Raw genomic sequence first — 15,448 nt, forward strand, 5'->3', positions numbered from 1 at the left:
AATATAACAAAGACCTAAAGGTGTAAAACTTCTAGAAGATAATGTATGAGAAAATCTTTGTTATTTTGGGTTAGGCAAAGATTTTTTTAGGACCAACCAAAAAAAAAAAAAAAAAGCATGAATAATGTTGGTAAGAGAAAAAGAATGGATAAAGAAAAAAATGAATAAATTGCATCAAAATTAAAACTTTAGCTCTTCGGATGACATTTTTCATGTAATTTTATGTTTTAGTTTTATCACAACTTTCCTCTTTTTATTGAAGTGCAGTTGATGTACAATATTATGTTAGAAAATATTTCAAAACATATATCTAGTAAAGAACTTTATATGTAACATAGAGAACTCTTATACATTAAAAAAAACAACAACCTTAGATGATAAGCAATGGAATCGGTAAATAGGCAAAAGATGCAAAGACACTTCACCAAAGAGGAGACATCGATCAGCACTAACAAGCATTTGAAAAAATTCCCATCATTAATCATCGTTGTTTAGTTGCTCACTCCTGTCCAACTCTTTTGTGACCCCATGGACTCTAACCTACTAGGCTCCTCTGACCATGGGATTTCCCAGGTAAGAATACTGGAGTGGATTGCCGTTTCCTTCTCCAGAGGATTTTCCCAATCAAGGGATCAAGCCGGTGTCTCCTGAAATGGCAGCCGGCTTCTCTACCACTGAACCACCAGGGAAGTTTTAATGGAAATTAAAACTGCAATAAGATGGTATTTTAGACTACCGCAATTGCTAACATTAAGAAGACTGACAGTGCTAAATGTTGGGAAGGATACAGAGGGACTGGACCTTTCAAATTGCTGGAGGGAATGCTAAACAGTATAGCATTTTAGAAAAGTATGGTAGTTTCTTCAAACGATATTCATGTACTTGCCATATGACACAGCATTTTCATTTTTATTTATTCCAAAGACATGAAAACACTTATCTACATTTATCTAAAGCTTGTTTACAGTATTCACAGCACTTCTATTCATCGGAGCCGCAAGCCAGAAAGGACTAAAATGCCTGCCTATAGGTAAAATGGATAAAGAAATCGTAGTGTATCCATATAATAGACTACCATTCAACAATAACAAAGAGGGAACTACTGATGAAACACTACAGGCTGAATCTTAAAACCTTATGCTAAGTGAAAAAAGTCAGACACAAAAGACTGCACAAATCTGATTCCATTCGTAAGAAACTCTAGAAAAGGCAAAAATATATTGACAACAGATTAGTGGTTGCAGTCACCGTGGTGTGGGCCGTGGGACGGGATGACTCTCTTCAGCTTTACCATGATGCTGTGGCAAAGCCTGGAGCAGAATGCTTAGCAAACTTCAGCTTTCCTTGTCACAGTAGTTTCTGGAAATTCTGCAAGTCCGCCTGAGTCAAGGCTCCTCCTAGTGGAATTTGCAGTATTTCTTCGAAGGCCACCTGCCATTGCCCGCCTGAGGACATCTTCTCAGCCCTGCCTCCCACCTCTTCACAAACCAGCGCCTTGTTTACTCTGGCCACAGTCCAAGCTAGTCTTAAATCATCGAGTTTCCCTTTCTCTTTTCGATTCCGCTCCCTTAAAAACAAAAACAACAATCAGTTTCGTTTCTCTCAGAAACTGCCGGCTCCGCCCCCAAACAGCACGTCGAGAGCCCAGCGTCTGGGCAGGGGCGGGGTAGGGAGGCTGCGGTTCTTAGACGTCGAGGTGCGTTCCCCTCGCTGCGGCGCCGCACCACGACGCCCGGGGGCAGTGCGCGCGTTCAGGCCTTGGCCGTCTCTGTCTCTCTTTTCCTCGCCTCAGTTCGGTCTCCTTCGAAGGTTCGGACAGCTGAGACGCGGCTGAGGAGCTCGGGAAAGTGGTGATGGAGGGGAAGCCACGGAAGGGGTCGCGGGGCGGCGCACGCCCGGTGACCGGGCGAGTCCCCGCGTCCCGGCCCTCCGCGACACTGCCCGCGGAGTCTTGGGGAGCGAAGTTCTGGCTCTTCCCCAGCGCCCCCGGGCTCCGCAGCGCGCTATCCCGGAGGCCTGAGGCGACACGCCAGATGTGCTGCACGCGCCGGCGCCTGGCGGTGCTGGAGCGCGGCGGGACGGGCGTCGAGGTCCACCAGCTGCCGGCGGAGAGCGACGGCGCCAGGAAGCCGAGTGAGTGAGGCCGCGCAGCGCCCGCTCGGCCATCCCCTCCGCGGACGCGGGGTGTGAGTGCGGTGGGCGGCCTGGCCGGGGCCCGCGCGGACGCTTCTCTCTAGAGCGGCCCGACTTGTGGGTGTGCGGCCCTTCTTTAACCGCGAGAGACTCAGAGCGGGGACCCCACGGCGCAGCGGTCCGCGGGGGCCGTAGAAACGCGCCCGGCCGGGGGTGTTTTCGCGTTTGGCACCCCTGAGTTCTCCAGCCTTGTTCCTCGCGTGCTCGGAGTTTGAGCCGGGCGCTGGCGAGAAACACAAGGTCCGCTCCGCTCGCCGCCTCATGGAGGGAGTCTCCCGGCAGCATCTTAGCCAGTCTGCCTCTATCTTTGGTTTCTATTCAGTGTGTTTTTCACTTACCCGTTTTAGAACATACCTGCTCCGATTTTGTGAGTCTTTGGAGAACCTTGTTTGGGTTTTCTTGTTCTCAGTGATAATGTCTTAAACGTGTGCAAGCAATTTAAAGAGGGCTTTCAGTTGCACTTTGGTGATCTCTGTAAGAGATTTATTAATTATTAGCTCTGGTGACCCTGACTCCGGATTTTACAGGTGGAGGTGGGGCATAAATGACCACACATTTAATTTTGAAAACTTTGCCCATCTATTGCATGAAGAAAATGATATTTTACTTTTGTTCGTTTTGCTTTTAACTTGAGCGAAGTCGGGAACCTTTTTTCTATAGGTTATTTGAGGTTTTTGGGGGGTGTGAACTGCCAGTTGAATGATATCTTTGCCTCGCTTTAAAAAAAAAAAAGAGTTTTTTATCTTTTTCCTGTTTATTTGGAAGAGTTTTTGTATATTGAGTAAGAGTAGCCGTTTGTCGGTCATATACGTTGTAAAATTTTACCCGACTTGCCGTTAGCTAATGTTATTTTATAGTCTGCTTCATCAGTCTTTTCATTTAAGGCGACTTAGGGATTTTGTGTTATGTTAGAAAGCCATTCTCAATCTAAAAATTTTTTAATGTACTCATTTTTTTTAAACTAATTTTAAGATTTTGCTTTTAATCCTAACATTTTTAATACACTTAGAAATTATTTTGACTTAAGGAGTGAGGTGGGGGGATATGGATTTATTTTTTTCTCCAAAATGGCTAGCTGTGTCCCAATACCGTTTTACGAATAAACCCACCATTTTTGAATAAACACTCCTTTTTTCAACTGATTTGAAATGCTGAGTCTCTAAGAAAGCTTTAGTCTGTTGGGCCATTCTTTATTACCAGACTGGTTTGGTTCTCTTTAGAATTTGTATTATGAAGTGGTTTGTGTTTTGATTTTTTGCATAAATAGATTTTATTTCATTAGAACTGAAAACTGAAACAAGATCCCAAATCTACCTACTTTTTGTGAACAAATTAAATGAGATAAAAGTAAAGGGTTTAGTGGACAGTTTTAAATCTTTAACTTTGAGAAAGCGCTAAATATGCACTGATAGTACAGTTTCTTTTAATAGCATCCTTTAAAAAAATTGTCCCCCAAACCCAATTCCTCATTTACTCTTAAAATGAAGTATGTTCTCCAAAAATTAAATTATAGCTTCTTACAGACTTTTTCATTTCTAGCACTTCAAATTTAGTTTCTCTCCTTGAACTTATTAAACAGGAATCTAAAAGCAAATATTTAGTTAGCTATTTTAATTGAAAAGATATATTCAATTTAAAACAGTATAAATCAATGCTTTCCCAAATTAAAAAACAAAATCTGTTGTCAAGACACTAGTCATTGCTATTTTGTCTGCTTGCCACATTTGAATTTTCTTTAAAGAGACGTTCATGTTAAGTCAGTTGTATAGTTGACATTTTTTTCCAGGTGTTTTAAGTGCATTATAATTAAGTGAATAATAGTAGTGGGTCACAGTGAGAGTGATGATAGTTCCTGTTGTATTTGCTCTGCAGAGTGCATTAAGTTAGGGAAAAAAATGAAGATACATTCCATGGACCAAGGAGAAGAGCACATGCTGGTTCTATCCTCAGATGGAAAACCATTTGAGTACAAGTATAGCGTAGAACATACAAGGTAGGAAAGTTTTTTTTCCTTTTATTAAAAATGATTTAAATTTCACTCAAAAAGCGATCATAATTTTCGTAGGAAAATGTTCCTTTATATGATCCTTGCTTTATATGGTGGTATCTTAAGTAAATGATGAATTCTGAACTGACTAGTGAACTGTAAATCAATTTGTATCTCCCAGGGCATGTAACATGTGTTGAATTGGCACTTAAAGGAAATGATTGGTTAGTCCACGTATCCCCAAATTGGACTTACATACTCATTAACTCATTTAACCCAAAAGTAGTTTTCAATCCCGGAAAAAAGTAAATTATCATGGAATGATTTGTGAGACTTTTTCATAGTAGATCTTGAGAATTAGGACTTATTTTCATCTTGTATTATTCCTGCATCATAAAATTATTGTTTGTAAAAGGTTCTTAGAATCATCTTACCACAATTTTAGAATGAACGTTATTTTCCCTTTAAACCACTAATTAAAGCGTGTTATTATTATAGTAATTTTAGATGTGCTGAATGTGAAGTTAACTTTTTTGAGCTTCAATCCTAATTAAATATAGTTAATAATTATTAACTGTTGTGACTTATTTGTGATCAACATAAAATATATTTCCTTTCATCAGGTTTCAGTGCATTTTACAAGAAAAAACTATAATTCAGATCACATGTGGAGATTATCATTCTCTTGCACTCTCAAAAGGTACTTTTCTAAATACTATTTTTTTAAGAGGGAGTAAATGTATGTGTATATAGAACTAAGAGAATGTATGTGCTTCACTTGGTAACAGGACCGAAATATGGTTTTGAATGTGGTATGGTCTAGAACACTACTGAAAGAGATACAAAATCAGAATTCTTGGACCTATAAAATCTTCTGGTGTTCATAATTACTTTTCCTACATTTTATTCTCACAAATGAAAAAACTAAAGCAATTGGTAATGAGTTTGATGTTCTTTATTTAAGAGAAAAGAGCCCATGGATTGAAAGTGTATAGGACCTCATAAGCAATGGAACACTCTTCCCAGGGGATTTTGAGCAAGGGCAAGTTTTGTGGAGTGTCAGAAGCTTCAGTATGGAAACAGGGCATGATTGATTGTGGTTGCATATCTGATCAAGGAAATAAGTTTAGAGCCCAGAGTAAACTTGGTGTTTGGGGATTGGCTGACTGGGTATACTGTGTTTTTGGTCAGGCTGAGCATTCAGAGTGTGAAAGTTCGCTTTGGTGACATGGCCTGGGTGCCATCTTGGGCCTAGAGATTTATTTCCGCAGTTCTGTTTTCTATTTTTCAAATATGAAACAATGAAAATATTCTAAATAATTAAAATCATCCTCTCTGGAAGCAAGACTAGGAATGGTCCACCCTTTTCCAGAACTTTCTTCGCTTTTCCTAGGGTTCTTCCAGCTCCCATGATAGGAGCTCAGAATCCCGTGGGTCTGCTTTTATGGCCAGTTTGCTGGGCCCTGACGTGTTTTAACATTACCTTTTGAATTTGGGGATTCTCCCCAACCCTGTATACTTACCATTTCTTATCAGATGCCATAATGGTAGGAAAGGGAAGTAGTGACTATGAATTATTTCCTGAAGCCACTTGACCTAATTAAGACAGGCAGGTGATAAGGAATAGTGGAATTCAGGATCAAGGAAATTTTTTAAATACATAGGACAAATATAAACTTTTAGAATGAAAGCTGGAATTCAAGGGAAGTAAGTGATCATGTATTTGACTTATACTGAAGGCTTTGTTAAGGTTTAAGTGTTAATTTGTATTGGCAAAAGCTGGTTGTTTGACTTCATCCGTTTATGAACAACTCTTTCATTTTGAGTATCCACATGTTTAAGTTGTGAAGATGAAACAGATGCATGTGCCTTCAAGAAGCCTAGGATGTATGGATGTGGGGGGAAGGGATTGTTCAGGGTTTGTTATTGGTAAGTCACAATACAATGTAGGAAGATTGAAAGTTGGGAAAGCAAGAAAGGGAACTACTCATCCTTCTCATTTTGATATTTCCTGCCGACTAATAGGCACTTGGTAATTAGGTTTGAAGGAAAATCTCTGCTTCTCACCTGTTCCTGCATAGTATCTTGCAGAGTAGGACTCAGTAAAATTTAAGTCTCTGATATATTTTTTCAGCCTCTGTTAGGTACTGTCATCTCTATTAGATAACATCTAAGAACTTTTCTTTAAAAATATGTTCCAATGTGTGCATTCACTTTGCTGTACAACTGAAGCTGACAACATCGTGAATCAACTATACTCCAATAAAATTTTTAAAAATAGATAAAATAAAAATATGTTCCATATATTTAATTCATGGAAGAAGATGCTTACTCTTTCATGATACTGTGCTGCGATTTTAAATGTATGTTTACATTAGTTATTTAGCATCTTTGGGCATGTGGAAGAGGGAGAGAAAGAAAGGTAGTTTGGGGTTTTATTTTTTCATAAGTAGAGTATTTCTGTCTTTCATAGGCCCATCCTGTGAGTTTTTAAAAATACGTATTTCTTGAATTTGATTATAATATATTCCAATAGCTTTATTCTTTTTCTGTTTGGGTCGCTATAATAAAAATAGAGTAGGTGATTTAAACAGCAGAAATTTGAAGTCCAGTTCAGGGTTTTAGCAGATTTGGTGTCTAGTGAGGGCCAGTCTTCTTACAAGTGGAAAGGACAAGAGAGCTCTCTGGGGACCCTTTTATAAGGGCATTAATCCCATTCATGAGCGATCCCCCTATCATGATCTCATCCAATTTCAGTCACCACCCCAATAGCCACTTCCTAATACCATCACACTGAAGGTTAGGATTTCAGCGTCGGAGTTTTGGGCTAACACAGACACCCAGTTCTTAATACTACCCTTTGAGGTAGGAGATAAGGAACTGTAACTCTTACTGCTGAAGAGAAGTTTCTTCTAGTTTTTCTGACTGAGTCTTGAGATGTGAGCAGTCCTGTCAGTTTGAATGGACGAGATTGTAATGGTGTAGTATGGATAGAATATAATGTCCTAGGGTGATGTCTGCTGCATTTTAAACCTACTAAGACAGCATTTTCTCTGTTTCTGTCAAGGTGGTGAGCTTTTTGCTTGGGGACAGAACTTAGATGGCCAGCTTGGAGTTGGAAGAATATTTGCCTCAACTTCCACACCAGAGATTGTGGAGAACCTCTCAGGAGTCCCCTTGGTTCAGATTTCTGCAGGAGAAGCCCACAGCATGGCCTTATCCATGTCCGGAAATGTTTACTCTTGGGGAAGAAATGATTGTGGACAGCTGGGCCTGGGCCACACCTACAGTACGGAAATATATTTTTAAATTCATATTATAAACAAATATATTTGACATATAAGAGATGACTATAATCTGAATGTAATCTGAACCAAATATAGTTCAGATTCCCGCTTTCATTAGCACTGATTTGCCTGGTTATCTCTCTGTGTTGAGGGTAGAATCTGTCTAAACAACACATACAGTGTGCAGGTCATGGCTGTAATTGAGATGAGTGTCCGGGTTAAGTGGGAAAAAGGGAAAGAGCATTGGACTAGGGATCGGAATATCTGGACTGTGATTCCCACTTCCACATTAACTAATTTCGCCTACCCAAGTCACTTCATTTTTCTCTATGTCTCATTTTCTTTTTCTGTAAAGTGATGAGTTTGGATGAAGTGACCTTTAAGGTACCTGTGCACTTTAAATATTAATACAATTGTGGCAAAGGATAGTAAGATGCTAGTTAGAAACACCTATTCTGATCTTATTCTTTAAGGTTTTAATTACATGTGTGTACACACACATAAACATGTAATTCGCATTACTGAGCTATCTCCCCAAAGAAAAAGTCAATATTTCTGATGACCCCAAACCCCTTGTTAGAGATTTCAGGTGTGGCAAACTCCTATGCTTTATCAGCTGTAGTAATATACACATTCCGCCTGGGATTACTGGCTAGATACTGCATTTCTGCTTCACATGTCCCCGTGCTAGTTACTCACGAGAACCCATAAGTCATTTCAAAGGAGGAAAAAGGATAAAGGACCGTTGAACTTATTTTGCTGAATCTCTCTGGGACAAGGAAATAATCGTGATAGAAGAGGTAGTGTAAGGCAGTTCTCCCCACTAGAGAATTTGAAAGAAAAATAAGAAGCTTCAGGTTCATTAGAAGGGTAATAATGCTAGACTGGAATGGGAAATACCAGATATGCTGCAACTGAAGCTAATCAAGTCAGGTAAAAAAGGAAGAAAGGGCTCTGGGAAGTGAGAGTGACACTTCACAGGTGAGTACCTCCAAGTGTGGCCCTTTGACCACCACCCCTGTTCCGTTTTCAGACCTAGATCTCCCAGCACAGAGCCTTTCTTGTCAGTGTGTTGGGAGCTATTGTGATGGGCCTAGAGGAAGTAATCTGGGTGTTTTATCAGTAGCATGGGACTCCAGTGTGAAATTCAATGTTTCCTTTTGGTTATTGAACTCTTCTTTTCCTTGTGTAGATAAAGATTCTCCTTCCTGTATTGAAGCACTGGATGATCAGAAGGTTGAATTTCTTGCTTGTGGTGGCTCTCACACTGCCTTGCTCACAAAGGTTAGTGTACCCTTGTCTCTTTGATTGCAGTTCCAGAAGAGCACTTTGTAATGGAGAGAGCTCTAGAACATGGAGATATGGGCAGCTGGTGTTTCCTGGGGAAGAAAGGTCACTGCTTCCCCATGCAGGACTGTCCTGATAATTGGGGGCTTTGCTCTGATGGTGATTTTATTGATTTTTCACTGATGCCTTCACTAACACTTCACAGAAGTGAGTGTTACCTCTGTGTCATATTTCTCTAATTTCTGATAAGAAATTCCCTTTCTTTAGAGTGGACTGGTGTTTACTTTTGGTAATGGAAAGTACGGGCAACTCGGTCACAATTCAACACAGAATGAGTTAAGACCCTGTTTGGTAACTGAGCTTGTTGGAAATAGAGTGACCCAGATAGCATGTGGAAGGTAAGTTGTAAAGAATCAATAAAAATTGATAAGATAAATATATTAAATTTAGATAGGTAGTTTAATAAAATTTCTCTTCAGTTTCTTTGATTGAGATAAAACTATCAAACATTTTCAGACAGGTGAAAATGCTTAATTCACATTGTTAGACAATCATAATAACTCTTTATTTTAGTATACATATTTAACTTAATTGATTTTTTAAATGTGTAAATATACTTTTTGTTGGTCCTTCAGTGAAATACCTTTGTAAATATTCAAATGCACTTTATCTTTTAAAAAATTATTTATTTGTAAAAAATGAAAAAACATGAGTTAGAAAGTGTTATTCATTGATATCGTCACTCTGTCTGTGTTAACCAAAGAAACTTTGTCACCACTTTGGACTTTTCATGACACACACTCTTCTGAGTAGCAAGTGTTACAGGAGGAATCCTCACCTTAGACATGTCTTAATGCAAACCAGAGCAGCACCCCTACTAACACAGGAGAGTTTACTGGAAAGACACAGCTCACTGAAAGCTGTTATACTGATGGTCAATTTTAAGAGGAGGATACAAATTATCAATAGAGTTAAAGCAAGAGCTGCATAGGGCAGAGTCTAGAAGAGGTCAAAATGAGGCGCTTCTGATGTCCACTCCCGCTGGAGGCATGGACAGTGTTACCTCCTCCCAGCCTGATACATGACTGTGAAGAATATTGTCAACCAGGGAAGCTCACCCAAGTCCAGACTTTTCATTGGTTAGTCATCATTGATTGAATTATTGCCCATGTGATGGAACTCAGACTCCAGCCTCTGTGTACCCAGAGGTTCAGCTTACCTACAGCTGGAGGGGCCTCTTTGAGCCACTTTGATAAACTATTAGGTGTGGTCAAGGGGCTTGCCCTGAACAACAGAGACACTTCTATCACTTGGGAAATTCTAAAAGGTTAGACATTACCTCCCTAGAGGTGAGAATAAAGGCCAGAGCTCTGAGCAAGGCCAAATTCTTTCCTTATACATCTGTATAATAGGAGAGGCCATTAATCAGATTGGTAAGAAAATCAGCATAATTAAAGGTCTTTGGGAAGTAGAGTTGGAGCTCAGGATCACTTGATTCCATCTTCTAGGATGGGGAGGGGAGGAACTCAGAGATGGCTGCCAGGAGGCGGTGACTCAAGCCAAAGCCTAAAGAAGGAGTAGAATGCTAGAGGTGGTGCTTGTTCTGACCAAGGGGACATCCTTTGCCAGGATGCAGCATCATGGCTTTCAGTGGACTTTGGGGTTCCACAATCACCTCAGCTACACATTAGTGATTTCTTAGTTTCCACATGGCTGATTTCATCCACTGGGAGTTTGTTAACTAGTTTCATTGACTGGGTAGCGTAATTTCTGCAGTTTTACCAGATTGCTGCATACTCTGATCATTGTGGAGAATTGAGAATTGACTGTATGTGCTTTTATTTAATAGGCAGCACACACTTGCCTATGTTTCTGATATGGGAAAGGTCTTTTCTTTTGGTTCTGGAAAAGAAGGACAACTGGGAAACGGCGGAACGTGTAATCAGCTGGTACCACGTCCCATGAAATTGCCATCAAGTGAAGAACGCAAATCTGGTAAATTCTGTAGGAACACAGGATTTGGCAAAAATGCGTTTGTTGAAAACCTGATTTTCCTAAGTGTGTAATGTAGCACGAAAAGTGTTTGACTGTGAGTGGAGTTTTACTGATTTCATGTTCACTTGTAAATAACTTAACATACCCTATCTAATTTATCAATAGCCATTCGTTCTCTAAGCCCTTCAGGTTAATCGTAATGTGGACTTAGAATGATAGAACATTTAAAAAAAAAAAAACTATATGGGTTCAGAGGCCTTTGCAGCCTCTGATTCCAGTCTTCAAGGGACCTATTATTTCCATGATGATTGGTTTTCTTACCTGACTAAACTGACTCCTAAACATAAAAAACCCTCAGAATGATGAGCAGCTGACATATGCCAGGCAGTGTAACTGTGCTTAAAACTTAGCTGTCTCATCTCACCTGTCCTTAAACAGTTTGAGGAGATGTGAGCTTTCAGTCCTGTTTTACTGGAAGGTACAGAGACTTGGAAAGTGAAGGGTTATCCCATAAGCAGTTTTGGCTGGACTTGAACTGTGTGTGCACTGTGTGACTTCAGAGGCTTAACTCTGAAAGGTTTCACTATAGAAGTGCCTTGGAGCACTTGGGTCACTTGTTTCTGAAAGCTTGATGGTGACCTAAAGTACTAAAGTTCTCTCAGTTCTTCTGGGGAAATGAATGATAGGGTTATTACCTTAAGCAGTTTGTATCTTATATCTAATTTCTTATAACCACTTACATAGGCCTTTGAAGTACTGTTAACATTCTTCAGAGCCGATAGTCATTGATTAAATCTTGAGTTGTAGAAATGGCCTTTTTTGTTTGTTTTTGGCTGCACCGGGTGACTTGTATGATCTTAGTTCCCTGACCAGAGATTGAACCCGTGCTCCCTGCAGTGGAAACATGGGGTCCTAATGACTGGACTTCCAGTCCTAGAATGTGGTTTTTAGTAATAGGTGCTAAATTAAACCAGGGAACAGTTAACTAATCAAATATTTGTTTGACTGTGTTGAATATATAAGCATTTATAGTAACCATGTATATTAAACTGATAGCACATTGTCAGCCTTCCGAATCACCTATGTTTGCCAACTAGACTTCACCCTGAAGTAGATATGTATTTTTGCTTTGTGAGTGGGAAGTGTACTCTTTGTCTGTCAGAAAGATAAAAGGACTCTCTTTAAGAAGGATCTAAAGTTACTTGAGTGTGTATGTTTGTATCACATGAGTTTCTAAGCTCTTATTTTTTGTAAATTCCTTTCAGAAAGCAGCACCTCAGTAAAGGAGTTAATAATGGTTGCTGGAGGGAATCAAAGCATTTTGATTTGGATGGAAAAAGAGGTAAAGAAAAGATCTCTAGAAATTTTTAATTGAAGTGTAGTTGATTTATAATATTGTGCCAATCTCCGCTGTACAGCAGAGGGACTTCAGTTTCACATGTATATACATTCTTTTAATATTCTTTTCCATGGTGGTTTATCCCAGGAGATTGGATATAGTTGCCTGTGTTATACAGTAGGACCTTGTTTTTTATCCATGTTAAATGTGATAGTTTGCATTTACTAACCCCAAATTCCCAGTCCGTCCCTCTTACTCTCTTGACCTCCTCCTTAGCAACCACAAGTCTATTCTCTATGTCTGTGAATCCGTTTGTTTGTAGGTAGGTTCATTTTTGCCATATTTTAGATTTCACATATAAGTGGTATCATATGGTACTTACTCTTCCTGACTTACTTCACTTAGTTTGATAATCTCTAGTTGCCTTCCATGTTGCTACAAGTGGCATTATTTTTTTTCTTTTTATGGCTGAGTATATTCCATTGTATATGCGTGTCACATCTTTTTTATCCATTCTTCTGTTGACAGACATTTAGGTTGTTTCCATGTTCTGGCTATTGTGAATAATGCTACTGTGAATGTGGGGGTACATGTATCTTTTTGAATTACAGTTTTTCGTGGGTATATACCCAGGAGTGGGATTGCTGTATCATGTAGTAGTTCTAGTTTTAGTTTTCTGAGGGTCCTCCGTTCTGTTTTCCATAGTGGCTGCACCAACTTACATTCCTACCAACAATATAGGATGATTCTCTTTTCTCCACATCTTCTCCAGCATTTGTTATTTGTAGACTTTTTAATAATGACCATTCTGACCAGTGTGAAGTGGTACCTCATTGTAGTTTTGATTTGCGTTTCTCTAATATGTGTGATGTTGAGCGTCTTCATGTACCTACTGGCCATCTGTATGTCTTCCTTAGAGAAATTTCTGTTAAGGTCTTCTACCCATTTTCCCATTTGGTTGTTTGTTTTTTCATTGTTGAGTTGCTGAGCTATTTTTATACTTTGGAGGTTAAGCCCATGTCAGTCATGTTGTCTGCAGATATTTTCTCCCATTCCATAGGTTGTCTTTTCCATCTTTATGATTCCATTTGCTGTGCAAAAGCTTGTAAGTTTGATTAGGTCCCATTTGTTTACTTTTGTTGTTATTTGTATTGCCTTGGGAGACTAGAGACTAGAAGTTTTACAACTTGGTATCTTAAGTAAAACAAAAATTTCCAGAATCTAGATTTGGTGAATTCCAAAATGATCAGATTCCTAGGCTCATGTTGGGGAATGGCTAGACGTTCAGTTCAGTTCGTTATTGACCCTTTATTGTCGAAACCGCATGCATCTTTACTCAACAAGAATCGGTAGATTTTTCCATACTGTTATGTCAAATAAGTGTGACTTCCATAGATTCTACTTACCTTTCAGGAGGCTCCTTGCAAATGGCATTTTGGTCAGGGTTTTAAGAAGCTAATGGGTTAACATTTTGAAGTGACTTTGCCAGCCAGTATTAACGAAGACCTAAGGTTCATAGTCTTATGAATAATCAGTCCATAATCTCCACATCCTACTTCACCAAGGCAAATTGAGTTCTTGGCTGCTTCTGTACCCAGTCCTTTCAGGATCTCCCCAAACTCTCTGATGTTCAGTTTAGTCTGGTCATACCCATATAAAACGTTCAGTGTTGGGGCATTCAGAGAAGTTTACTTTGGATCTAAGCATCCTTGGTCAAGAAACTGGCAACCCGGCAAATGATTAATTGTTCCTTGGTAGAATCTTTGTGATTTTCCAGATCTATATTATCCATACTTAGTATTACGCTTTATCCTTAGAAGTTGCCTAAAAGTTGAATACCTATTTCTATTGTATCTAAATTACTATATTCTGTGGTTCTGTTTGTTTACAGAATTCCTATGTGAATCTGAGGAGGAAAATTCCTACCTTGAATGAAGGCACTGTAAAGAGATGGATTGCTGATGTGGGGACTAAACAGTGGCAAAATACAAAAAGGTACAACCTAAGTGTCTGTCTGCTCATATAGCTTTTAAAATCAGTGTTTTCCCAATTGATTTTGCACAGTACAAAGATGTAAGATTTTGTGGTCCATTAGTAGTCTGTTTGGCTTCCCTAGTGGCTCAGAAGTAAAGAATCTTGCAATTTAGGAGACGAGAGTTTGATCCCTGGGTCAGTAAGATCCCTTGGAAAAGGAAATGGCAACTCACTCCAGTTTTATTGCCTGGGAAATCCCATGGACAGTGGAGCCTGGTGGACTTAAAGTCCATGGGATCACAAGAGTCGGATACGACTTAGTGACTAAATCATCACCCAGTGGTCTACTACTTGGTGATCTTCAGAGAAACAGAACCAGTAGAGGGTGTGTGTGTGTAGAGAGATTTTAAGGAGTAACCCATTCCAGTATTCTTGCCTGGGAAATCGTATGGACCAAGGAGCCTGGCAGGCTATAGCCCGGGAGGTCACAAAGAGTTAGACACAACTGAGTGACTGAGCGCACACACACACAGTTGTAGGGGGTGGCAAGTGCAAAACCTGTGAGGCAAGACTGCAGGCTGGAGACCTAGGGTAGAGTTGATACTACAGCTTGAGTCCCAAGGCAGGCTGAAGGCAGAATTCCTCTTTCTTAAGAGACCTTAATGCTTCCTCTTAAAACCTTTACAACTGATTGGATAAGGCACACCCCCATTATAGAGGGTAATCTGCTTTACTCAAACTCTGCTGATTTGAATGTTAATGTTGTCTAAAAAAATACCTTCACAGCAACATCTCCATTGGTGTTTGACCAGTTCTCTGGCCAAGTTGATACATAGAATTAACCATCACAACTAGCACATAAGCTCCATGAGGGCAGCTCTCTTTACTGCAGGACTTCTCTGGGCCTTTGATGTTTGTGTAATTGTGACTCTGAGCAGGAAATATAGTCTATAGTTTCCCAACCCTGCTTGACTTTGGAGTCCCTTGTTTGTTGAACTCTTACTCACAGCTGAACACCTTAGGCAACCTTGTTGTAAATAATAGAACTCCTACCATTGTTAAAGATTGTACTCATTTTTACAAGCATTTCCTTTTAGAGACACTTTAGGTATTGCTTTATAATTCTGGAAAGTAGTTACACCAAATAGTTGCATCTTGACTTGCAGAGCACAAATGGTCAAGAACTGTTTGTGCAGTTACTTCTAAGATGGAACTGAGCATACCCCCCCACCCTCTGTTTTGTTTCCACTTCACTAGAATAGAAATAAATAGGGCTTGGGAAGCTGGGTATGTTGGTAGTGTTGTGTTTGTCTTAAGAAAATACTAACCCTTGGTCAAGCCTTGTTCTCTTCCCCTGTTGCTTCTCTGAGTATATATCTTTTTATT

The 15,448-nt window shown here is 39.7% G+C and overlaps 1 protein-coding gene across 1 annotated transcript in view; it reads left to right on the plus strand.

Annotated features, from left to right (window-relative positions):
• The first annotated feature begins 1,691 nt into the window (after nucleotides 1-1,691).
• Nucleotides 1,692-15,448, plus strand: part of HERC5 (HECT and RLD domain containing E3 ubiquitin protein ligase 5) — a 46,943-nt gene continuing 33,186 nt past the window's right edge. The window contains exons 1-9 of the mRNA XM_043438169.1: nucleotides 1,692-2,133; nucleotides 4,066-4,186; nucleotides 4,804-4,880; nucleotides 7,248-7,469; nucleotides 8,660-8,751; nucleotides 9,022-9,152; nucleotides 10,604-10,749; nucleotides 12,015-12,091; nucleotides 13,980-14,083. Coding sequence (XP_043294104.1) covers nucleotides 1,854-2,133; nucleotides 4,066-4,186; nucleotides 4,804-4,880; nucleotides 7,248-7,469; nucleotides 8,660-8,751; nucleotides 9,022-9,152; nucleotides 10,604-10,749; nucleotides 12,015-12,091; nucleotides 13,980-14,083 — 1,250 coding nt within the window. The 5' untranslated portion in view covers nucleotides 1,692-1,853. The remainder of the gene's footprint in view (nucleotides 2,134-4,065; nucleotides 4,187-4,803; nucleotides 4,881-7,247; nucleotides 7,470-8,659; nucleotides 8,752-9,021; nucleotides 9,153-10,603; nucleotides 10,750-12,014; nucleotides 12,092-13,979; nucleotides 14,084-15,448) is intronic.

This window comes from Cervus canadensis, chromosome 19 (assembly GCF_019320065.1).
Source record: "Cervus canadensis isolate Bull #8, Minnesota chromosome 19, ASM1932006v1, whole genome shotgun sequence".
Taxonomy (NCBI): domain Eukaryota; kingdom Metazoa; phylum Chordata; class Mammalia; order Artiodactyla; family Cervidae; genus Cervus; species Cervus canadensis.